Source organism: Corapipo altera, unplaced genomic scaffold (assembly GCF_003945725.1).
Source record: "Corapipo altera isolate COAL_440 unplaced genomic scaffold, ASM394572v1 326, whole genome shotgun sequence".
Taxonomy (NCBI): domain Eukaryota; kingdom Metazoa; phylum Chordata; class Aves; order Passeriformes; family Pipridae; genus Corapipo; species Corapipo altera.
In genome coordinates this window covers 3,221,483-3,245,410 of record NW_020884945.1, presented here as the reverse complement: position 1 = coordinate 3,245,410, position 23,928 = coordinate 3,221,483, and the positions used below count along the sequence as shown (strand labels likewise).

General features: G+C 54.3%; 1 protein-coding gene across 1 annotated transcript; it reads left to right on the top strand.

Moving 5' to 3' along the window:
- Positions 1–1,728: 1,728 nt before the first annotated feature.
- On the top strand, positions 1,729–9,094 carry AMER1 (APC membrane recruitment protein 1). The gene has a single exon (XM_027662425.1). The coding sequence runs from the start codon at positions 1,828–1,830 to the stop codon at positions 4,930–4,932; it is 3,105 nt and encodes a 1,034-aa protein (XP_027518226.1). The 5' UTR covers positions 1,729–1,827; the 3' UTR covers positions 4,933–9,094.
- Positions 9,095–23,928: the final 14,834 nt, after the last annotated feature.

Sequence of the window (23,928 nt, the reverse complement as noted above, 5' to 3'; positions counted from 1 at the left end):
TAAGTGCTGCGGGAGGATGGGGAGGGTCTGTCGGCGGGCCTGGCGCCGCCCGTGCCCGCGCCCGCGCCTGCGGTGCCTCTTCCCCGCGGCCGGGCCCGACCGCCCCTCGCTTTCTCCTGGATCCTCCCGAAAGTTTGGGAGCGCGGCGGGGGGAGCGGGGAGGGCCGGGCTGCGGGGGCCTCCCCCTGCGGGGCTGGGCGGGCGGTGGGGTCCCGCGGGGTCCCCACCGCTGCGGTTCATTGTTGCGGTGCTTTTTTTTGTTGTTGGTTTTAAACCCTGTTTTTCGCGATTTATTAATCGGGGCTCTTTGCCCTCGGTGCCTTTCATTTTTCTTTATTTTCATTTTTATTATTTTCATTTTTTTATTCTTCTCCAACACCCCCATTGCCCCCTCAGCAGCCTGTGCTGACGTGGAGCCGGGGAGAAATGATTCCCAAATGGAATTTTTGAAATCTTGGCTCTGTTTCATCCCCCCCATTGCTATTTTTTCAAGGAGCCCCTGTCCAGGTACAGGTGTGGGGTCATTCCACCCCCCAGTTTTCCAGCAGCCCTGCACAGGTACCAGGTGTGGGGGTCCCTTCCAGGCCCGGCGATGCTCCAGAGGCTTTGGAGGCATCTGGGACTCTGGGAAGGCTCTGGCAGAGCTGGAAAAGCCATTTTGCCAATGGGAACGCGACCCCAGATGCACCCTAGCTGCTGGTTCCAGAGGGACAGGTGAATGTGAGGGGTTACCACCAATCCCCGAATTCCAGAGTCATGGAATGGTTTGGGTTGGGAGGCACCTTAAAGCCCATCCAGTTCCAACCCCTACGGCGGGCAGTGATGTCAAATTGTAGAGGCAAAGCAACCCAGACCTGAGGGAAAAAAAATAACCCTGAGATGGCGGGTTTTCTGTGGGGTTGCAGGAGCAGAGGCCTTTTGGATGTATTTTTCATTTGGGATCTCTGGCTAAACACCACGAGGAGCTTCCCTGGCCTCACACCGGTCAGAGCTCAGCCTCAGGCATTACAGCTTGGCAGTGCATTAGGGTTTTATTGCATTTAGTTTCTCCACCCTCATCTCTGCAAAAGAAACATAATTGTAATTGTTTTATTTCTCCCGTTTCTGACAGCGATCCAGGGTCAGATTTCCAACCTACCTCTCTTCTTCCAGGATAATCTGATCAGGGGGTTCACAGTGGGTGTTTTTAATGCGATTCTCCCTTGCTGGACAGATTATTTAAAAAAACCCAGAAATCTTCTATTAAGAAAAGCCAGCATAGTAACCCAAGTGGTTTTTTTTGCTGGACATGTGTGTAGTGTGAGGGCTGTGTTCTCGTTTGGCCTCCCTCAGGATGCTTGGCACGGGGTGTGGGAGGGTGGGAAGTAGGGGTTGGCAGGTGCCAGCCCTTCTCCCTGCTGGAGCAGCCTCTGTTTCCTCACTCAGAGGTGGCTGGTGGCTGAATCTGATCTCCCTGGAGGCAGAAATATCTGGGAAGCTGAAGGGGTTGGAGCGAGCTGGCTTGGGGGTCAGACCTGCCTGTCCCCAGGGACATTGCCCCGTAGGGACTTGCCTTGTGATTTGCCTGCTCTGGCAAACTGGTAAATTTAAGCATCACTGCATTTTGGTGGCTGGATTCTGGGAGTGGAGGGAGTTCAGAGGCTTCTGCAGCTCCATTTCCAGCTGGTGATGTAGCCCTTCTCCCTGTGACACTTCTGGCTCTGCACCTTCCCCTCACCTTTGTCCCCTTTCTCTCTGTCCTAGGTCAGCTGTGATGAGCTCATCCCAACTCCAGGAGGGCTCTGCTCCTGAAGCTGCCCTTCCCAGCTAGATCCCAACCCTGCTGCCATGGAGATGGGCAGCCTGGAGGAGCAGGCCTGCGGTGACCAGCGGCGGGAGGAGGGCGGGGATGCGTCTCCTGAGGGTGCCAATAACTCCGGGGAGCCGCAGCCTCCGCCGCCTGGGAAGCTGCGGAAAACGGCCTTCAAGCTGTTCGGGGGCAAGAGGAGCATCTGCACCCTGCCCAGCTTCTTCGGCGGCCGGGGCAAGGGCCAGGGCAAGAAGGGGCTCAGCAAGTGCAAGACCCATGATGGGCTTAGCAGCGCCGTGTCCGACAGGGCCCAGCCCGACAGCCCCTTGGATGTGCATCCCGGCCCCCTGCTGTGCTCCCGCAGCACTCAGCTGCCCGGGGACACCGGAGCCAGGGGGGACTTGGGCCAGCAGGACAACTCTCCCCTTGGGAGCATTGAGGGCTGTGACAAAAAGCCCAATGGGGACAAGTCCTCCTTTCCCAGGCCCAAAAAAGGCCTGAAGGGGTTTTTTAACAGCATCCGGCGGCACCGGAAGAGCAAGGCTGCAGAGGGTGAGAGGGCAGAGCTTCCCGAGTGGAACAGGGACCTTGAGGAGCGCAGCAGTGCCCCAGGGGTGGCAGTGGAGAGCCGGGGGGCTGCAGAGAGCAGAGGGGCAGGGCCAGTCCCTGTGCCCACAGCCTGCCCGGGGGGTGAGCCTGGCTGTGGGGAGGCCCCTGAGCCCTCCTGCCCTGTGGCTGAAGGGGGCAACTCCAAGGGCGATGCAGTGGTGGCAGTGCCAGGAGATGGGGATGCTCCAGATATGAAATCGGAGGCTGACACTGCCACCTGCGCTGAGTTTGACCGTGACAGTCTGCTGCTGGCCTTCCACCCAGACCTCATGGACAGCGAGCCTCCCTGCCTGCACTCCGGGGACCTGCTGAGCCTCATCCTGGGAGACGTCACCTCCCTGAAGAGCTTCGACTCCCTGACAGGCTGCGGGGACGACATCGCCGAGCCCGACATCGCTGAGAGCAGCATCTCGGTGGAGCGCAGCAGGGAGGCTGCCAAGCGCAGCTCCTGCCTGGTCACCTACCAGGGTGGCGGGGAGGAGATGGCCATTCCTGAGGAGGCCGAGGAGTACTTGCACCAGGTGTGGGATGGCAGCATGCCAGGGGACAGGAGCTACGGGGCCCAGGTGTCCCGCAGCAGCCTGGAGACACACGCCTCGCACGAGGGGGACGCCCACCCCTACATGGGTGACCCCATGGACGGTGTCGACCTCCTGACACCCCAGAGCGACCAGCAAGAGTCTGCCCCAAACAGTGACGAGGGTTATTATGACTCCACGACGCCAGGGCTGGAGGATGAGGCTGGAGAGGAGCTCAAGAAGGACCGTCTGCCCCGGGACAGCTACAGCGGCGATGCACTTTATGAGTTTGACACGCTGATGAGCCCCTCTCATGGGGAGGAATCGCTGTTCGAGGGCAAAGGCCCCCGCCCGGGCATCTTCAGCTACTTCATGGACTTCTGCCTCCCTGCAGAGAAGAGCCTGATCCAGCAGATGATGGATCAGAAAAGAGGGGTGATGGAAACAGAAGAGGAAGGTCTTGTGGCCCTTCAGAAGGAGCTGCTGTACTGGGAGCTGCAGAGGGAGCCGGTCCTGAAACGCCTAGATGTTTCCAGCAAGGAGGAGTGTCCCCGGGAAAAGCAGTGCATTGAATGTAAAACTAGAGCAGCCAGCTCCAGTGGCAAGAGTCAGAGTGGCCTTGGCGGTGAGCAGGTGGCCTCACATGCCCTGAACTGGGCTGTGAATGGTGGAGTTCCAGTGGCTAGAGCTGAAAATCCAGAGTGGAGGGATTTTCCAGGGACTCTGTGTCCAGAAAACTGTTACAACAGCCAAAAAGCCCCAGGAAGTTGCCTTATTCAGCTCACGAAGAATACCCCGGGGTTCGATTCAGACCCGGATTGTGGGTTGTTTGGGGACTCCGTCCCAGCCAAGGCAGGGATGTTCCCTGGCTACAGAGCGCATCCCACTCCCGGTGAGCCCCAGGTGGGCAGTGAGCCTGAGCACGCCGTGAGCTTCTCCCAGGCGCTGGTGGAGTTTGCCAGCAGCGGAACCCTCTTCTCCAGCCTCTCTGAAAGCCTGGGGAGCTCGGCCTCCAGCTCCTCTTTCACCCAGAACCTCCCCGCCCTCCCCACCATGGTCACCTTCGATGTGGTGGACGTGGAGCAGGAGGGGGAAGGGGAGTGTGAGCAGCACCCAGAGCTGAGCAAGGACATTGCTGAGGCCTTTGACGATGGCTATGGACAGAAGGAGTCGTTGGCTGAATGTGACGAGAGAATGTCCCTGGGGTTCTCCCTGGGCTCCTTCCAGAGCTGCAACTGGGGGGTGGCCAGCTTGCCCCGCCACCTGCGCCTCCATGGGCTCAGCCCCTCCATGCCAGCACCGCTCTCCATGGACCGCCGGAGCCGCTCCCTGGACACAGAGAGCCTGGAGTTCGAGCTGGCTGAGCCACAGGCTGCCTGGAGCGGCCCGCAGCCCTGCCGGCTCTGGGCCCGGCAGGAGGGCAGCAGGAAGGACTCGGGTGGAGCGCGGAGGAGCAGGAGCAAGGAGGAGGGCGAGCCGGTGGCCCTGGAGGGCGGGCTGAGCTGGCCGGGCCTGCAGCGCGGCAGCGACGGCGGCGGTGGGATGGAGCTCTGGGGCTTCGCTCCGGTTGGCGCCATGGAGAGCGTGTGGGAGCCGTCCGAGGAGCCGGGCACCGTGTCCCCTTTCCCGCCTCTCTCTGGGGAGGCTCTGGACAGGCGGCCCCAAGAGCCAGAGCTGCCCCGGCATGCGCTCCGCCCCTCCAACCTGCCCCTGCAGCCCGAGGCGCGGAGGGCGCGGGAGGCAGCGGGGTCCTACAGGTACCATGGAGAGGTCCCCAGGCTGTCCCGCCTGGTACCCCTGGGAGAAGCAGAGCTGCCCCTGAGCTTCAGCTTTGCCTGCTCCCCAGAGAAGCGCTCCAAGGGCAAGCCTGTGGGCATCGCCCAGGGCATGCCTCAGCATCCTGGCGGGAACGCCGGCCCTGCAGAGAGCCCAGAGCGCTGCACAGAGCCCCTGAAGGGCAGGGGCATCCCCGGGCACTGCTGCGGCACTGCCCTCGATGTCACCAACGCAGAGTAGCCGCGGGAATGTCACCTGTCACCGAGGGGCTGCCCCAGGCAGGGTGGAAGTGGTGCAGGGCAGGGAGGGCGAGGCCGTGAGCGATCGGGGTAGGGGTGACTAATGGGAGCTGGGCCTTGCCCTGCGGGTGCTCCAGTGGGGATCGGAGGTGCCTCGGCGTTTCTGTGTCAACACTGAGGCACTTTGTGGTTTTCCAGCCCTTTCCGATGCCAAGTGCAGCAGCAGCCCCTGGCACTGCTGCCAGGACAGAAGCTGGGAACGGACCTGTTGCCAGAGTGGCAGGTTCGGGGTCTGGGCAGGATTGGACCTGGGGGAACAAGCATTGGAGACACTTTTGAGAGAAATGGGGTTTCTTTTCCCCTTCTCGGTGAAATGTTTTGATTCAGACTCACTTTGAATGTCTTCCATCTTGGTGTTGATTGTGGAGCTGGGGGGAAGGATGCTGGTTGTTCCCAGGGGATGAGTCCGCTGGAAGGGGAACTTTGCAGCAACATTTTTATTTATTACTTTTTTTTCCTTGCCCCAAAGAAAAGCAGGAGCTTTTGTGTGCACGCTGATAATGCTCTCCAGGTCCAGTTTCAGTTTGCCTGGAGAGATGTGCTGTTTGTGGTGTCCCTTTCAAGAACAAAGTGTCAGTCCCTTCTTTGTTGTGGTCTGTCTTCCCAGAGTGTAATTCCTGGAGGAAACCTTTCCTGTGCTTTGTCCCAGCTCCTCGTCTCTCCAGGACCATGGGCACATGGATGAGGTCTTTGAAATAAGCTAAATTTGCATCATGCCTGTAGCTGTGAAGTGGCAGATGCTGTTACTTTCTCAAAAGGAAGTTTTGTGGGTTTTTAATTTAATTTTATTTTATGGTTGTTTTCTTTGCATAAACTCACAGGAGGGAAGTTTCGTGTTTGTTGGAATGCCTAAATTGGGCTTCATGGCCTCTTCCTCTGGCTGGAGGGAACAAAAAAGCTGGAGGTTGCTGCAGGTTTGGGATTTTTCTCCTCCTCTTTGAAGGAACATGGAGGAGGGACACAAGCTGGGAGTCAGACTTTACCTGGGGGATCATAATGAGCTCCCGTGACATCTGTTTCAGACCGTTGGTCCTTGGGGCTTCTCCCCTGTCCTCATGATCCCAAACAGCCTTGTCTCTGATCCAGACCTCCCTGTCCATGACACAAAGCTGCCTCCTCCTCCTCCTTCCCAAGCTCTGTGTTCTGATTTTAATTCTCTTTCCACTGATGGTTTTTGTTCCCCCACCCCTTGTTGCCCCTTTCCTGCTTTTCTTTCCAGCAGAATCTGTAGCATTTAAAAAAATGATCCCAAGCTGGAAATACCAGAGTTTTTCCCCATTTGTGGAGCAAGGGATGGCTCTGCCCAGCCCAAATTCCCTTTTCCTGCTGTGCTGGGTCCCCCTCCTGCTGCTCTCGCCTCCACATGGATGTGGCTCCAGGGGCTCCAGCAGCAGCTCTTTGGCATCACTGTGTTTTCCAGCACAAGGAGCTGCTTTTGGTTTGGGGTTTTTTTTTTTCCCCCAGAGCAAAATCATATTTCTTTTTGAGAAGAGATTCCTTCTGCCTTGTCCTTGAATATCTGGGAAGGAGCAGGGAAAAGCAAAGCCAGGCTGGGTGTGATTTTATTTCCCTGCCCAGACCGCTGAGGTGGCACAGACCTATCTGTGCATCCATGGGCTTAAACCTTAATTTTTCCTGTGGCAGAGAGTTCCTGCAGGAGCCCATCATGCCATGGGTCTTTTCTCCCATCCCTCTGTGACACCAGAGAGGATTTCCTGGGAGAAACCTGGCTCTTGGTGCCGCTCCTGAAGAGGAGAATGTGGTCAGCCAGTGGAAGGTCCCCTCGCTCCAAGGTTGTGTCTCCCCTTGTTAGTGCTGCATGTGAACAGCTGCTATTGAGTATTGGAATGTTGGAATATTGGAATATTCCTCATTGGGGCAGGCTCCCTCTGCTGGGAGCCAGATCAGGGCCAGGTCTCAGCCCTGCCCATCTCACCACCACCTACAGACCACAAACCACAGGGGCATGGCGGACGTTGCCACACACCCTCACAGCCCTTTACTGGGTTTAACTCCTGTTTTCCTTTGTTTTAGCGTCTCACCAAAGGCATCTCGTGGGTTCTGGGGCTTGTAGTTTTTGTTCAGCTGTGGTGCAGCCTTTGCCAAAGTCCTGCTGGGGGTTGGAAGTGTCTCGGTGCTACAATGAATGTTCTGTCGCCAGGAATAATGTTTTCGGTTGTAGGTACGTGCTGAGGAGGTTTAGGGGGAGCAATACAGCCAAGGCTTGATAATCTGACTTTATACCAAAGGTTTCTCCTCTTAATTCAATGGGAATTACATGAAGCAAATATCTGTTGAATTACAACAAGTTTTCTAAACATTAATTTGCTGGATTAGCGGTGGATTCTGCCCCGTTAACCCAAAGAAATAAGGATTTTCAATGCAGTAACTCAACCTGTAAATGAGCACTGCAGTAGGTATTGGATTTCACTGCCTCTTCCCAAAACACCCTGGGATATGTAGGAAAAAATCTGGGCTGGATCTGGATCAGTCCAACACTGCCTTACCCGAGAAGCTCAAATTTGGGAGTGCTCATTGAGGTTTTTCATGCAAAAGGGCTTCCTAACCACAAATCAGTCTTAAAAGTCAAGAATAGCAGATTGTCTTGCCAAGATATTAAGGAAAAACTTGAGGAATTTGTCTCTTCCAGGGAAAAGTGATAAATTAGGGCTGTGCCTAAAGTGATAAATTGGGGCTGTGAACTTGTGATGAAACCACTGCCATTGGGGTCAGCCTACCAAGTGATTCTGTATTGCATTTTGGAGACTTTGGGGTTTTATTTGGTTTGTTTGTTTTTATACACCTAAGAAAAATGTCGATTTTTCTCTATTTTTGTATAGTTTTGCATTTTATAATCATGGGAAAGATTTTACAGACTGTTCTTTTACTCGTGTGTGTTGTCGTTCCAAGTGGTGTGGTTTGCCTTTCCCGTGGAGAAAAGGCAATTCCTGCTGCTGCCGTGCCGATGCCCTGCCAGGAACCCTCCTGTGCTCCTCCAGGAATGTGCTGGGCCACTTCCCAGCTGGAATAACTCCAGCCCCTTGCAGCACACACACACTTTGCACACCCCACTTAGACATCTCTAATCCTGCTCTGTCACACTTGTCCAACTGTTCTTTCATTTCTTCTAAGTGTTGTTTTTAACCTGAATTTGTGGATTTTGGTGATTTCTCCCTCCAGGTGCTGTTGACCATCTCTAAAGTAGAAGCCCACAGGTGTCAGTTGGGGCTTTCCCTGCTGTCTCCTTACATTATTTTATCCAAATTTGGGGCTTTTTTTAAATCCCCGGGCATGCCATTGGTTGGTGCTTGTCAGTGCTCTTTAACAGATTCCCTCTCTCTTTGTTGCTTCCTGTTTGGGCTGGGAGCTGGAATTTCACCCTCATGCAGGCAGCAACACCTGCTCCAGGCCTATGGATTGCTCCTTAAATAATCCTGGATTAACAGGGCTGGCCACCTTTTCCTCCTTTCTCCTGGCTGGGAGCTCCAGCCCAGTGCCACCTGCATTGCCAACATCACTAAAGCACCTTCCTGCAGTGATTCTGCCTTGGCTTTTGGGATCAGAAGAGAGGAGAGCTTTTGGAAAGCTTAAACCCAGCCAAAATCAGATTTTTTTTCCCCCAGCAGAGATGGCAATTGCTGCTGATTTGGCTCTTTAAAAGTTTTTGTTCATCAGGTTTGCCCCATTCCCAGCACAGGTTGCTCTGCAAACATTCCCGGGGCTCAGACCCACGTTGCCTTCCACATTCCCTCTGTCCTGGAATTTTGGGCTCCCTCCTCTCCAACTGGGGCCTCCTGCTCTTCTCATCCCTATTGAGTCACACTAAAGCTGCCCTTGGGTGAAGTGAAAAATTCAAATCTTAGAAAAGCCTCTCTGCTCTAAAGAAAAAAAAGGAATTGACCCTTGTCCTTGGCTGCCCCATCCCACTGCCGGGCTGGTGGCTCCTCCCAGGCAACCAACCTGTCTGAATTTTGGGGTTGTTTTTGTTTTCTTTCTGGTCTCATTGCTACTAGTCCTTTCAAGTTTTTAATGTATTGATTGCGTTTTAAAATGAATGTTCCTTTCACTGAATTCTAATGAATAAACTTCAGATTTTTAGAGAACGTTAGATTTCTCTTGTGGTTTACTTTTTTTTCCTGCTTATTTTATGCTTGATTTAATCTTTTTCTTTCCCTCTCCTCTCCTGTGTGTTGATTATTTGCCAGTGAGGTGGATTTTTCCATGGGAGAAGGCAGCAGAGATGCTTTGGAGCAGGGCATGGCTGGTCCATAACACAGTCCTCAAACCCTGTGCCATTAAATGATGGAAATGATGGAAAATATCCATCATTTAAGGCTCCAGCCCCCAGAGTCAGATTTTTTTCCCTCCTCATTTCTCATCCTCTGCTGTCACTAGACCTGGCTCCGAGGTAACTCCCCCCGTCTTACCTGGTACAGCAGAGAAGGGGCTGGAGGGGTGGTTTTAATGGGTGAGAGTGCTGGTGCAGACAGGTCAAAGAGTGATGATTGCAGTCCGGTCGAGAGTGATGGGTGCAGTCTGGTTGAAAAGTGGTGGTCTCAGTCTGGTTGAGAGTGGTGATCTGCAGTCTTCCTCTGGATCCCACGAGTGGTTAAAAAAGTTCCAAGACTCCAAGATTATATATTCTTCAGTTCCGGCAGGAATGCCCAGCACTTCCCTCAGGGTGGGGAACTCCACAAAGGGTGTGAGGACAAGAGCATCCTCCTATCTCGCAGGCCTCTTTAACACCTAGTTTATAGCCTGAGGAGTCAGGCTCTATGGGCAGATGGTGTAAATGGTTCATTGATAACAATTTCTGGGAAATGGCATGGAAGGCCATAGAATACACAGTTTTGGGTTACACCCATACAATGATGAGCTGGTCCCAGCTGTTCTAGCTAGGACAGGCAGGCACTGGGATCATCTTTCCCAGCCTTCCCACTCTGGGCACCACCTGTGAGCCAGGCAGGAACTTGGATCCCGCCCTATGTGTTCCTTGGGTACCTCCCAGAGTTTCAAAATGCCCAGGAGAGTCCTGCTCTCCTCGGGCAGCAGTTGAATTTGTAACACTCTGTAATTATGTGTGGAGCCTGATGAGCTGCTCCATTAATGAGTCTGGAGTGAGCCATGGGCACCCTGGGGAGGCTTTGTCTTTTCCAGCTCCATCCATTGGAGATTCCTGGCCATCCATTCTGCTAGAGGGAAGGGCAAACCTCTGACTTGGTGTTTATGAGCAACCAGGGGTGTGTGTTGCCTCTTCTGCTCCTCATGCTGCTCTTTCACTGTCCCAAACCTCCTTAGGCAGGAGCATCCTCTCTGAAAATGGGGAGTTTTCATTTAACACTCGGCTCAGAGCTCCCTCTCTGCTGTCCCTGCCTTCCCCAATGTTGCATCGTGGAGAACTTTCCCGTTCCAAGCCTGAATCCATCAGTATTTCATTCTTAGAATCAAACAGCCTCCATCACAGCCGCTGTTTTTGCTCCTGGACCACCAGATGTGGCTGTTGGAAAAGCCACCCCATGCCTTTAGATGCTCTTTAGGGACATAAAGAGCTTTTTCAACAGCCCAGTGCAAATATCCTCCTGCTGAGGCCCTGCAAGGGGGGCTCAGGGCTGCCCCACACCCAGGTCTCCCCCTGTGCATGCGCTGCTTTAAAAATATTTTCCAATATTTATTTCTTTATATTGTTTTCCTGGGCATTCAGCAAGGAATACCCCCGCTATCCCACTGGAATAGGGAAATCCCACTGGAAAGGCTTTCCCCAGGTTGGAAGGAGCTGGGATGCAGCCTCCAGCAACACAGGAAACCCTGGTGTGGTGGGATAAGGCTGTGGGTGCCCCTCTGGGGTTAAACAAGGGCCTTTTGGCTGCTTCACCCCAGGAGGTTTGACTCTGTCACCCATGAGGATGGTGCTGGTCACAGCTTTGGGGGGCTTTGCCCAAAAGAGAGGCTGGGGGAGGAGGTGAGCAGGGGTTGAGCGGAGGATTTGGGCAGCTCCATCCCTCCTCTGTCCCCACCAGCCATCCCATGGGACCCACTCCTGTGACCTCCCCTCTGTGGTGACACCAAGGGACAAAGGCAGAGCTGAGGCCACCTCTGGCAACAAGCAGAGGGACCAGCATGGGAGGAGAGGCCACCAGCCCAGTGCTTCTCTGGGGAGAAACTCCTGATCATCCCTAATTGAATTTAGTGAGGAAAAAAACGCCCAAGGCAGGGCAGGGACAGAGGGCAAGCTCTGGCAGCCCCTGATGGATGAGCTCCCATTGTTTTCCTTCATTTTAAGCACTGGAAGGCAATCAGCTGGGAAAAATGGGATATGGGGCTGGGTCAGCACTGCCAAGGGTGGAAACTTCAGCCAGACAGGACAAAAAGGACTGTGGAAAGGCTGGGCAGGGGGAAGGGTTGTGCCTGGTGATGCCTGGTGGTTCCTGGGTCATGAGCTCAAAATTCAGTCTTCCTCTTGGAGGAGAGAATAACCCCCTTGGGCTGTTATTCCAAGCATCCTTCCTGCATCCTGCAGCTTCTTGGATTGAAGTACCTTCCCGAAAGCACTAGGATTGCCTTCCACGTCCCAGTTTTGAGATCTGAGGCCGGTAAAGCTGCCATGGCATTTTCTCTCCAGGGTGATGGCAAAGCTGGGTGTCCCTGGCAGGGACTGGGGTTATCCAGGGGATTTTGGCAACGCTCATGACTGTAGGTGTTTAATACCTCGTCGTCAGTGGTGCCTTCAGCATATTCCCCTTGGCTTCAGTCCTAAAGTGGCAGCTCCTGATGGATACAGGTGACCATGTTCCAGAAGGGATGCTGGAAGCAGGAGATTGGCCAAGAGATGCTACAGAAGATGGATTTCCCCTTGTCCCTGTGTTGCTTTCTCCTTCTCCCTGCACCTGTGGCAGGAGAAGTGTTGAGCCATGGCAGGGGTGCATTGATGATGATAACGGGATGAGTGCTTGGGATGACCCCACTGGGAATGCTTCAAACCTTCAGCTTTAATTGCCTCCTAGTAAACACAAATCGACTCATTTGCTGCGAACAAGTTCCCACTGAAAAAAACACGCTGGAAGTTGGTTGTCAGCATGGGAAATGTATCCCACACTTTGAAGTGTTTCTTTTTCCCCCCCTTTTTTCTCCTAAGTAATTTGAGAAGCACTGACACAACAACTTCACTCCATGAAGGAACATGGAGTGTGTGAGGCTGGCAGGTTCCTCATGACTCCTGTTTTCCAGAGGCTGGAGAGAAATGGGTCTGGGTGGGGCTGAGTGTGGCTCTGGTGTCACCTACAAGACACTTGGAGGGGCTGGAGGGTGTCCAGGGAAGGGAACGGAGCTGGGGAAGGGGCTGGAGCAGCAGGAGCAGCTGAGGGAGCTGGGGGGGCTCAGCCTGGAGAAAAGGAGGCTCAGGGGGGACCTTCTGGCTCTGCAACTCCCTGACAGGAGGAGGGAGCCGGGGGGGGTTGGGCTCTGCTCCCAGGGAACAAGGGACAGGAGGAGAGAGAACGGCCTCAAGCTGTGCCAGGGGAGGTTTAGGTTGGATATTGGGGAAAATTTCTTTCTGGAAAGGGCTGCCCAGTCCTGGCACAGCTGCCCAGGGCAGGGGTGGAGTCCCCACTCCTGGAGGGATTTAACAGCCCTATGGATGTGGCACTTGGGGACATGGGTCAGTGGTGGTCTTGGCAGTGCTGGGGAAGGGTTGGACTTGATGATCTTAGAGGGCTTTTCCAACCAAGAAGCTTCCCAGGGTCTGGCATCCCGGGATCCCAACTAGGGTCAGCCTGTCATGCCAAGCCCAGCCTGGCCTGTTTCTTATGCCAGTGTGATAATTAGCAGCCAGCCCGTTAATCAAGGCAGTTGTCCAGGGGTTTGTGGCCATGAGGCTCTTCTGACTCCACTTCTGCTGCAGGACCTGACCTGGAAAGCTCTGCTGGATATTTAATTTCACCTTCAGCTCTCCAAATCCTGGCTTTAAAGCAGACCTCTCTGCTGTGAGTGGTGTGAAGGCACAGATGAGCAAGAGCCAACATAAATCCCAGTCCAAAGGCGAACAAAGTCGATGGGGTCAGGCAGAGGAGGGATCCACGGCTCAGGCAGGACTTGTTTAAGGTGATCAGAGCCATGGAGGAAAATATTTTGGGCAGGAAAGACCCTTTATGCCCTCTGAAGTCTTCAAAGATGGAAAAAAAATAAAGGGAAAATAACGTTTTGCCTTGGAAACAAGCAGAGCCAGAGAGCTGGGGCTAGGAGTTCTGGGATGTTCCAGGCTTGTTGCAGGAAACAAGCAGTTGGTGTTTAGTTCCTGTTTTCTCCAGAGGAAGGGATCAATTCCTGTCTCATCACAGAGGGCTGGATGCACCCTGAGCACCCCTTGTGTGGGGCAAAGCTGCTCTGCCCATCGCTCCCTTTCCATCCTGGAACTGTCCCGCTGTGTAAAGGTGTGAGAGCTGAGGATCCCAGCCTGGATCTGAGAATCCCAGCCTGAATCCAAGGGCTGGGAAAGGTGCTGAGTCTCTGACCAGCTCCTGCCTCCCTCCAAAGATCCTAAGGCCCAGCTTCAACAATATCCATGGTCCCTCTTCTGCACATGGCTCTGCCAGACGGGATGAGCATCTGCTTCCCCTCATCAGCTCCTCTGACATTCCGCTGGGATAATCCTAGTCCTTAACTCCCACCCCGGCTCAGCAGCAGCACAACACATTTGCCTTCTTTTTGAATCCCCTTCCCTGTTCCACCAGCAGAGGAACTAGAGATGGGCCCTGCTGAGAGAGGGATCCCAAAAAGAGCTGCCAAACCCTCCCACCCACCAGTGCTCAGCTCATTTGGTTGGTTTGGGGCTTTTTATAAAAGAGGGGAAAAGTGGGGTTGGTTTTATTTACTTTCTGCTGGTTTTAGATTCCCCTCAATTTGCATTTTCAGGTTTTATCTCATAGAATTATAGAACCATGGAATGGTTTGGGTTGGAAGGGACCTTAAAGCTCATCCCATTCCACCCCCTGCCAGGTGCCTTCCACTATCCCAGGTTGCTCCAAGCCCTGTCCAGCCTGGTTTGACTTTCATACTTGAGCTCCTGTAAGGAAGAAATAGGGGGGACAGGCTGGGGGTCCTGGAGGGACACAGCACTGGCTGCTACCTCCTTCCCTGGCACAAGGCTGGGGATGCTCCCTGAGAGCCTGAAGCAGTTCCTTGCAGCAGCCCAGGAGAGATGCTCTGCATCCCTCTGGTCTGAAGGGTGGGGTGGCCTTTGTGTCACCTGCAGCTCGGTGGCAGCACCCAACTCCATCTTCTGTTCACCTGAAGTCCTTCCAGAGGTTTGCTGTCACCCCTGGGACAACTGGATTAGTTTCTTCCCTATTTCCAAGGCCTCTTCACTCATTTGGCTCAAGAGGAGCTTGTTCTATCCTATCCCATCCATCCCATCCCATCCCATCCCATCCCATCCCATCCCATCCCATCCCATCCCGCCTGATGTTATGGGGCCATGATACTGCAGTTCCTAACTGGTGGTTCCTGCTGGGTCAGCACAGCCAGGGACAGTCCCAGGATACCTGTCTGGGATATCTGTCCTGAGTACCATCCTGGATACCCATCCTGGGAACAGAGCAATTCCCTCTCACCACCTCAGCCAGTGGGTTTGGGGGTTCCTGTGCCTCCCCAGAGCTCAGCCCCAAGGTCCAACACCCAGGGAGGCCACCAGCCCTGGCTGCCACTTGCTCGTGGTTGCTCCATGCTGGAGGATTATTTATAATCCCTCTATTTTTAGAACAATACTGAAATCTGTTTAATGCTGGAGGGATTTGGGGTTGGGGAAAAAAACCCAAAGAAAAAAGAGCAATTTTCTTTCTGACGCAGGAGCTGCCGCTGGAGGGGGTTTTGGGTGGGGTCTTTTTGTTGAGTCATATTTGTCTGTTAAAAGGGAAAAGGAAAGGGGGAATTAGGCCAAAAGGAAAGGCTCTGAGAGGGTGTTCTGGCTGCTCTGGGCATGGAAAATTTCACAGCAGCAGCAAGACCAGGTCATCCTGCTCCCCAAAATCTGGAGCCAGTCAGGCTTTCCCCAAACAGGGGTACAGCAAGTCTGTCCCCTGAGCAGGGGCAGACACGGAGTTTGGAGCAGTTAGTGCTTGGGAAGGAGCTGGAGCGTGGCTGGGAGAGCTCATTTCTTGGGCATACTGTTCGGCACCAGCAAAGTGAGGGGCTGTAAGCGTTGGGGACCATCCCCTGCCTGCACCGAAGGGCCTTTGTGACCAAACCCCAGGTCTTTGCAGGAATCGCATCGGTCTGTGGGGAATTTTGGGTCAGTTTTGGTGCTAGGCTGACCTCTAAGGGAGAGCTCAGTCATTGCAGCTCGTGGAATCAGAATCACGGGGTCGTTTGAACTGGAAAGGACCTTAAAGCTCGTTTCATTCCACCCCCTGCCACGGGCAGGGACACCTTCCACTATCCCATGTTGCTCCAAGCCCAGTCCAACCTGGCCTTGGACACTTCCAGGGATGGGGCAGCCACAGTTTCTCTGGAAATTCCATCCCAGCCCCGCACCACCCTCACAGGGAAGAATTCCTTCCCAATATTGCATCTAAATCTCTCCTCTTTTAGTTTAAAACTGTCCCCCTTGTTCTATTATTACAGACAGTTATTGGGCTGGAGTGATGCTGAGCTGGGTCTCCCCAAAATCTTCCCAAAGAGGCAGTCTGGGGGCCTGGAGCACTTTTTGGGGACATGACAGGGAGAAACATGGAGACAAACTGGAGCTTCAGGCTCCCTCAGTGCCCTGAGCCTTCAGCATCAGCAGCTCCAAGTCACAACCCCAGGTGAGCTGTGGGGCACCCCATAACACACTGGAGCCAGGCTGGAAGGACATGAGCTGCCAGAGTGCAGGGTTAGATGGGATATTGGGAAGGAATTCTGGGCTGGGAGGACAGTGAGACCATGGCACAGGTTGCCCAGAGAAGCTGTGGCTGCCCCATCCCTGGAAGTGTCCAAGGCCAGGTTGGAGCAACCTAGGATAGTGGGAGGTGTCCCTGCCCATGGCAGGGGGTGGGACTGGAGGGGCTTTAAGGTCCTTTCCAACCCAAACCAGCCTGTGATTCCATGACTGTGGAGGGGTTCAGTGGTTTTGGTGCCCCCCGAATTTGCAGGACCCCTGTGTGAGGTGCCTCCAGGTGCTGGGAGCAGCTGGGGGTTTGCAGAGTCCCACTGCTCCCACACTCCATGAGGGGGGGGCCCTGGGTGCCACATCTTTGTGGCTCCACGGGTGGGCAAAGCCACTGTTGCAGCGAGCTCGGGCACCAGAGGGCATCAGAGACCAGTGCCACCAGTGAGAGCAGTGGGCTCTGCCACGGGGACCGGGCAGGTGGTGGCTTTCGGCCATTCCCTGCGGCGGGAGAGCCTGAAAACGGGTCCGGTTTTTAAAACCCAGCTTCACATCCTCAAGACATCCACACTGCTGTTATTTTTTCAGCTCCCTGTCCCAGATAACAGTCTGTTTATGATGGTTTTTTCCTCTTTTGAGTCTGGTGAAGGCTGGACACTCCTGGTGGCACCGTGAGCGCAGGGTCTGAGGACAAAGGGTGCCGTCCCCCTCCGCCCCGACCCTCCAGACAGGGTACCCCACTTCTCTCTGACCCCCACTTCTCTCCTTCCCGTCCCACCAGTTTGTAAGTGGGAACATGTGGCAATAAACCAACTTTCACCCAGGAGGGTTCGGTTTCCCTGGCTGTACCTGGGCAGCCCAGGGAGCAGGAGGTGCCACTGGAGAAGAGTGGGGGGAGGAGGGACGTTGCTGTGTCCCAGGCACCAGTTTTTTGGGGATTTCTTCCTGTTTCTGTGTTGCCACATAAGAAAAAAACCCTATTTTTGGAAGCAGGGTGGGCTGGGACGCAGACGGGCTGTGGCAGGGCAGGCTCAGCATGGATGTGGGGTGTGGGGGGAGCATGGGGGGCTGTAAAATACGGGTCTGAGTTCCTCAAGAAACTGCCTTGACTCAGGGACCTGCTGGAGCAAATCCAGAGGAGGCCACAGAGCTGCTCCGAGGGCTGGAGCCTCTCTCCTCTGGAGCCAGGCTGGGAGAGCTGAGGGGGTTCACCTGGAGAAGGGAAGGCTCCAGAGAGACCTGAGAGCCCCTTCCAGGGCCTAAAGGGGCTCCAGGAGAACTGGAGAGGGACTTTGGCTGGAGGAAGTGATGGACATCTCCCTGGGCTTTCTGGGGCTGGAGAACGCGCTGATGTGAAGGACACGTTTGTTTGGATGAGAGCTGTAGCCTCCATGTGGAGCCCTGGGAGGGATTAAAGGCAGTTTTTACAGGAAGTGTCTCCAAGATTAAGGAATGCTAAAGGCAAAGGAGACTCAAATCTGATTAAAAAGTGATTAAGGCTGAGTTGGAAAAAAAAACAGGACTGGAGGCAAGAAATCCTATGGGATAAAGAGAGGGACTTCCTTGCACACTCAGTGTGGGGAAATAGCTGGAGCCCCCACAAGGGCCCAAATGATGTCCCTGAGCCCCAACTTCCACTGCGACAACTTGTCCTTTTTGGCCTTGGCATCTTTCTTTTCCTGCTTTCCCCCAGCACAGCTTTGGAGCCCTGAGGGCACTAAAAGCCCTCAATATTCCTGAGCAGCCTCACGCGGGACCCTCACCCCTACGCACAGACCCAGGAGTGCATTTAAGCCCAATCCTGACTCTCCAGCCCTCCCTGGGCCCCAGATCCTGAGGGATGAGTTGACTTCCCAGCCTGTTGTGAAGTTCCCTCATCCCCCATCGATGTGCCCCGGTTCGACTGGGCCACCACCCTTCTCCTGCTCACTGTGCCCAGATACCGTGGGGCCACTGCTGTTGGTGTCATCACTGCTGACCTCAAATGACCCTTGGTGTCATCACTGCCAACCTCAAATGTCCCCAAAGGTCCCTTAGGGGTGCTCCGGGGGCAGGCAAGGGCTGCCATGGCTGGAGAAGGGACGTCACAAGGGCAGGATGTCAGAGAGCCACCAACATGTAAATAAACCAACCCTCTCTAAAGGCACATAAGCCTGGCCCTGTCTGTTCTCATGCCAAGAGCTGAGGAAGGCTCCCTCCTCTTCCCCACACTTTGGAAACACACGGGAAGGTTTCCAGGGTGTTACTTGGCATCTCCAAAGGGTGGATGCAGAGCGGGGAGCGAGGCTGTGCCGCTTCAGCCAGACCTGCCAGGGAGGTTTCTCGGATCCACCTCGACCATCCAGGCTGTCCCTGAGCACATTTTGGCTCTGGTGCTGCCGTCTGGGCTCCTTGGGGAATCCCCTTCCAGCCATGCAAGGAGGCGGGATGGGCTGCTCCCCCTCCCTCTGCTCCCTGGGGGATTTCTCCTTCAGTCGATTTTCACGTGCCTGGCTCCGCTCTGATTTTGTTTTTTCCTTGGGAATACCCCACCCCGCACACCCAGGCTTTGGAATCCCCCCTCCCTGACAGTGGGAGCCTTTCCAGCCCCTCCGGGTGCTGCTCCTGTCTCCCTGTCGGGGCACATCCCACCATGGCAAATCCCGCCTTTCTGTGCCTGGAGAGGGCTCAGCAATGGGAAGAACTGGTGTTTTATCACACAAGGCCTGTAAGGGAGGGCAGGAACTCCTGTGTTGGTGCCCACACGTGTTTCCAGCACGTCTGAGGATCTTCCTCCTGCTCCCGGCTCCCTGCCATGGAGCGGTGACGCACAGAGCCGTGCTGGCTTTGATGGGGAGCTTTGCTCTGTTTGATCTGAGCTGTTTGATCTAATCTCTCTCCTCCCCACCACACTCTGCTACAGCTTTCCCTGTGCTTTTTTTGCAACACAGGGTAGTTAATTCCATGTGCATATTAACAACGTGCCAAGGATGTGGTGTTACCTTCTACCGACCCCTATTCCTTTTTGGCTAAATTATTTGTGGTAATAAGGTACCTCTTGGTGTGAAACTAAGGGAGGAAAAGTGAAATCTGGAAGTGAGTCAGACCCATGGAGGAAAGAGTGCTGCTTTCTGCTATTGTTTCTTCCAAAAACACCCCAAGAACCAGCCTAAACCAGAAAACTCTCTGGCATGGGCCTATAGATTTTCGTTAATGTGCCACTCGGTGCCAGGAAGTGCAGAGGTTCGAGTGCCTGGAGTGAAGTTGGGTCTTGCTGCTCCTGTTCTACACCCCAAATGTCTCTCCTGACCTCACCATGTGTTGTTTTTGCTGGGTGGCTGCTTGCTTGGGCACCTCAGGGGAGGATGGCACAACACAGCTTCTCGGGGTTCCCACCCGTCACAGCTCCATGTCACTTTGGGGAGGTGGCTGGTGCATTTTGCTGTGCTCTGTTTTAGAACATCCCCCAATTTTGAGCCCAAGCAGCTTCAGCTCAGGTGCTTCTGAAGGCTGGAGGAAGCTGCTGGTCTGCAGTGACCTCCCTTTGCTGATGGGTGAGGAGGGATTAGAGAGCAGGGCAGGCTCGGGCACTGTGCACTCAGTGTTTTACTGGGACATATCACCTGCCAGCCTTTATTTGAGGCCCATCTCCCTCTTCTTGAATCCTCTAATACCACTGACTACCCTGGGAATATTTCTAGTTGTCACACAGCTCGTTGGTTTGGGAGCTCTGAGGTTCACAAGACCTGTACCAAGGGGGAAAGGGAACACGATCAGATCCCAGAATGAGAGGATTGGGTGGATCTGTTGAGCTTGGGCTCATCCAGGGGGAGGTTCACCTCTGGTTTTCCATTAAACACGACAAAACTGGTCCTACAATTTTCTAGCCTCCAGGAGAGGGGCTGGGATCTGGATCTAGATGGGACACTAAGCTCCTTGGAGCAGGAGAGCTGCAGTGGCCACACAACAGAGGAAAACTGGCCATGAACAGGAATTTTTGGGGACTGGCTGTAAACCTGGGATTGAGTGACCTCAGCATCTGTGCTGTGGCCTCAAGGCCAGATGTGTGAAGCTGCTGCTTCTTCCCCACGAGAAATTGGCAGGGAGTTTTTTCCAGTTGAAACCAGGGTCTGGTTTTGCCGCAGGCGCTGCTGGAGCTCTTCCTTGGGCAGGGCTGTTCCCTGCCAGGGCATCCCCTGACCTCCCCCAGGAAGGAGCACAACCCACTTGCTAGTGCAACCAGGAGTGTGGAAGGATTGTTCAAATTGTTTTAAAAAGCAAATAATGGGATTTAGCCAAGGCAATGGATTTGGCAGCCGAGCAGGAGCTGCAGGAAGCAGAGTCGGCTCAGTGCTGCCACAGTGAGACAGGTGAATGAGAACAGCCTGACTGAAAAATCACCAGCTTTTGGCCCCAGAATTGATGCTTGTTTGAGGTGAGGCTGATATAATTCCATACGACTTGCCTGATGACATATGCAGCTTTCCAGAGCCATTCCGGGACACAGGTGTCCCAGCTGAGACGGGAGGGAGGCAGTATTCCCACCCCAGTCCAGCCCTGGGACCTGTGACACCGTTTGACTGACCCTCCTGTGACTCTGAATTCAAATCCTGGTTTTCCAGGACAAGGACCAACAGTCCTGGAGCACTTTCCCTGCAGCATCCTTCCCTGGCTGCTCTCCCTGGTAATTGCTCTCCTGCAGCCAAGGTATGTCTGAGCCTTTGCCAGGATGGCTCCACATGCCTTTGATGGAACAATGGAATGGTTCGGGTTGGAAGGGACCTTAAAAATCATCTCATCCCAATCCCTTTTCCCTCGTTGCAGGGCTGGCTTTCCTCACTGTAGCTTTCTCCAGCCCCTCTCTGCTGAGATCCTTTCCTGAGGGGGTCACCAGGACAGTGATGGTGCCACTAATGCCACGTGAAGTCACCTCCCAGCCTCTGCCAACCCCCCCAGGAGCACAGCTTTCAGATCAGCCCTGCCCGAGACTCCTGTGCCAAGGACAAAAAAAACCCAACACCCATTTTGATTCCTTTTGCTGGTGCAAAATGCCCTCAGGCACATGTGCTTTTGTACTCTTGGTGGTGGGTTTGCTCAGGTGCCTGAAGCCAGGGTAAAATCAAACTGAGCAGCAACGTATGGCAGCAGGGTTTGGGAAGGGTGTGGGATAAGGGACAGCTGGGCAAGCACCAGAGTGAGGGCTTTGAAAGTCTGATCAGTCTCAATACTGAAAGCTCAGTCAGGAATTAGGGGTCAAAACACACCCCAGAGCACGTCGGTGGGGGGCAACACTGAGGACTATTTACAGAAGTAACCACACATATGAAACATAAACCAAAAATACATATATTTATGGTTTTTTCACCCATACTGCTACTCTTCCTGTTATTTTAATCCTGTATTGATTATCCTGCATGTTCCTCCTCCCTATTTACTACAAGAAATTACCCCACAGCAGTGAATCACGAAGCCAATATTGCTGAGGGTATCACTTGTTCCACAGGGGCTGGAGTGTGTTAATCACCGAAGCTCTGCACTGGAGGTGCTGGAGGTCCCCCCTGGCTGGGCTTTGAGAGCAGCTGGAGGGATGGCACAGCAGGAACCGTCCCACTGTGGTGCTGGATGAAGGAACTCCCATCCATCACCTCCAGCCACCCTAGATGGTCCCAGAGCAGTTCAACAGTTCACTTCCTCAACAAGACTTTCCTGGGGATTGTGGCTCCACCTTCCCACTCCAGGAGGAGCTGGCGGGACTCCAGAAAACCCTTCCAAAGTCTGTTTGGGATGGTTGTGCTGCTGCTGTGAAGTTTAAAAGCCTGCTCTGGAGAGAGTCAGGGCTGGAAGCTGCAGGTCAGTAACCTCCTGCAAAACAGGAGGTCCAGGATTTTCAGAGGGTATTTGGCATCTGAGGAAAATTTCCAAGGCAGGTGGGAGACTCTCCATTGCTCTGAAGGCTTTTGTTTGGAATCCAGTGTTTTCTTTGGGGAGGGTTTTCCCTCTGGCAGCAGTAGGTGAAACTCCACAGCCCAGGGGACTCAGAGCAGGCTGGATAAATACATAAAATGTTTCTTTTAGGCTTAAACCCCCCCAGCACTGGGTGCTGGGACCCTCCACTCTCCCCCACTTTTCCTACTGAAGCAGCACCACCGCAGATCCCACCAAGCAGACGGATCTCTGGGGGATATTTCTGGAGGATCTGGAGATGAAAGGGCTCTCTGACAGCACTCCTCTGTTTTCCACCTCCCTGCAGCATCAGTAAAGCTTAGCTATGCCTTTTTCCTGAGCCCACCAGTGTGACCATGGCTGAGCAGGAGCCATCCCAGCAGGGAGGGTGGGCTGGCAGCTCTGCCAGGCTCAGCCTGGTGGCTGCAGGAGGCTCTGCCTGGATCCCTGAGCTGCTCCAGAGTGGGAGAGGGTGAGTCACGCTGCAGAAATCTCCCCAGGGCTGCTCCTGCCTTTGGAGATCGTGCCCATCTCCAACGGGCACGTTGGGACTGGTTTGAGCAGAGTTGTTTAACTGGGTTAATGGTTTGGTACCCCAGTGCTGGGGGAGCTGGGCTGGGCTGAGAGCATCGCTCCTCTCCTGGGGGGCTCCTCTCCTGCCCACCTTCCCCCTGCTTCGGGCTCTCCCTCCTGCTTCCAGCTCTGATCCCCAGCCTGGCAGAGGGTAGTGGGCTCCCAAATGCCAGCCCCCTTCCTGGAGCTGTGTGGTTTTGGGCTGAGTGACAGCAGTGGGAGGAGACTGTCACCGAGGAAATGTCTCCTCGCAGGGAGGGACAGTCAAGGATGGACAATGTGGTTCATCTGGGAGCTGCTGGGAAATGGGGCTTTTGGTCCCACTCTGTGAGGGGTGACTTTGTCTGCCTCCCCTCTGCTCCCTCTGACACCCTGAGTACCAGCAGCATTTGCTTTACAAACACAGGAGACCTCTGTGCTTCCTCCACAGAGAAAAATCAATGAGATTGCAGGAGATTTGACATTTGAAACAGTTTTTAATGTTTTTAATGCAGTTTCCGGAATCCCAACTTGGGGAAATTTGGGTGTTTCTCAGATCTTCCCTCAGTGCTGTTTTCCTGAGGGGTATTTGCAGTGCCAGCTGCAAGGGACAGGGGTTCTCTGTGTGTTTGTGAGTGGATCCCCCTGGTTCCATCCCCTCCTGGTGGCTGTTGGGGCGGGTGCTGGGATGCTGGAGCCCCAGCCCTGGCTGTGCTATTAATAACCCCCCCAGCGAGACTGCTGGGCCAGAGGAAACGAAGGAAATGAAGTTAATACATGGAAATGTTTCCTTGTTTTCCCACTTGCTGCTTGGGGCTGGCCTGTTGCTCCCTGCCCTTCTTGCCCAGCCCAGGCTGTGGCTGAGCTCAGTTCTGGGAGTTTGGGAGAAAGTGTCAAAGAATGGAGATTCTGGGTGTACCAGAGGAAAAAGGACTGTTAAGGCACATTGGAGCTGCTTAGAAAGAGGGAGAGGGGTTTAGGGAGCTGTTCCTTGGGGTGGAAAGGGCACCTTTACCCATGGATTTGGGGGATTTTTGCCAGTTCCTTGCAGGAGCTGTGTGGTAGATGGAGCCTGGGAAACCAGCCTGCGCTTAGGGGACAGGCTCTGCAGGGCCGGGGTGATGCTCTGTGACTCAGTCTGGCCACGCTTCCCCTGCCGTGGCTCTGCTGGCAAGTCCCTTCCTGCAACCACCAAGGGCAGGTTCTGCCCTGCCCTGCCCTCTCCAGGCACACACAGTCCTCAGATGCATGGCTAACCCCCCCCCCCTCCCCAGACTCCCTCTCCCACCTCTCTGTCCATTCCTGAGCAATCCTGCCCTTCTCCAGGTGGACCCATGGCCCTCCTTCCAGCTGGGGAGGCTGCTTGGGTGATGCTTCCCTGGAGGCTTGGGCCAGTAGCTTTGGCTTTATTGCAAAAGACCGAGAAAGAAAAAAACAACCCAGGCCAGACACACAGCAAGGTGACTGTGGGATGGATCCTTCCCAGTTAAGTTGGACGTGCCACACCAGTCTTGATAGTATTAAGCTTAAATAGACTTTTTCTGATAGCAGAAGTTCAGCTGTGTGGACACTGGTTACACGACAGGATTATTTGTTATGGCACAA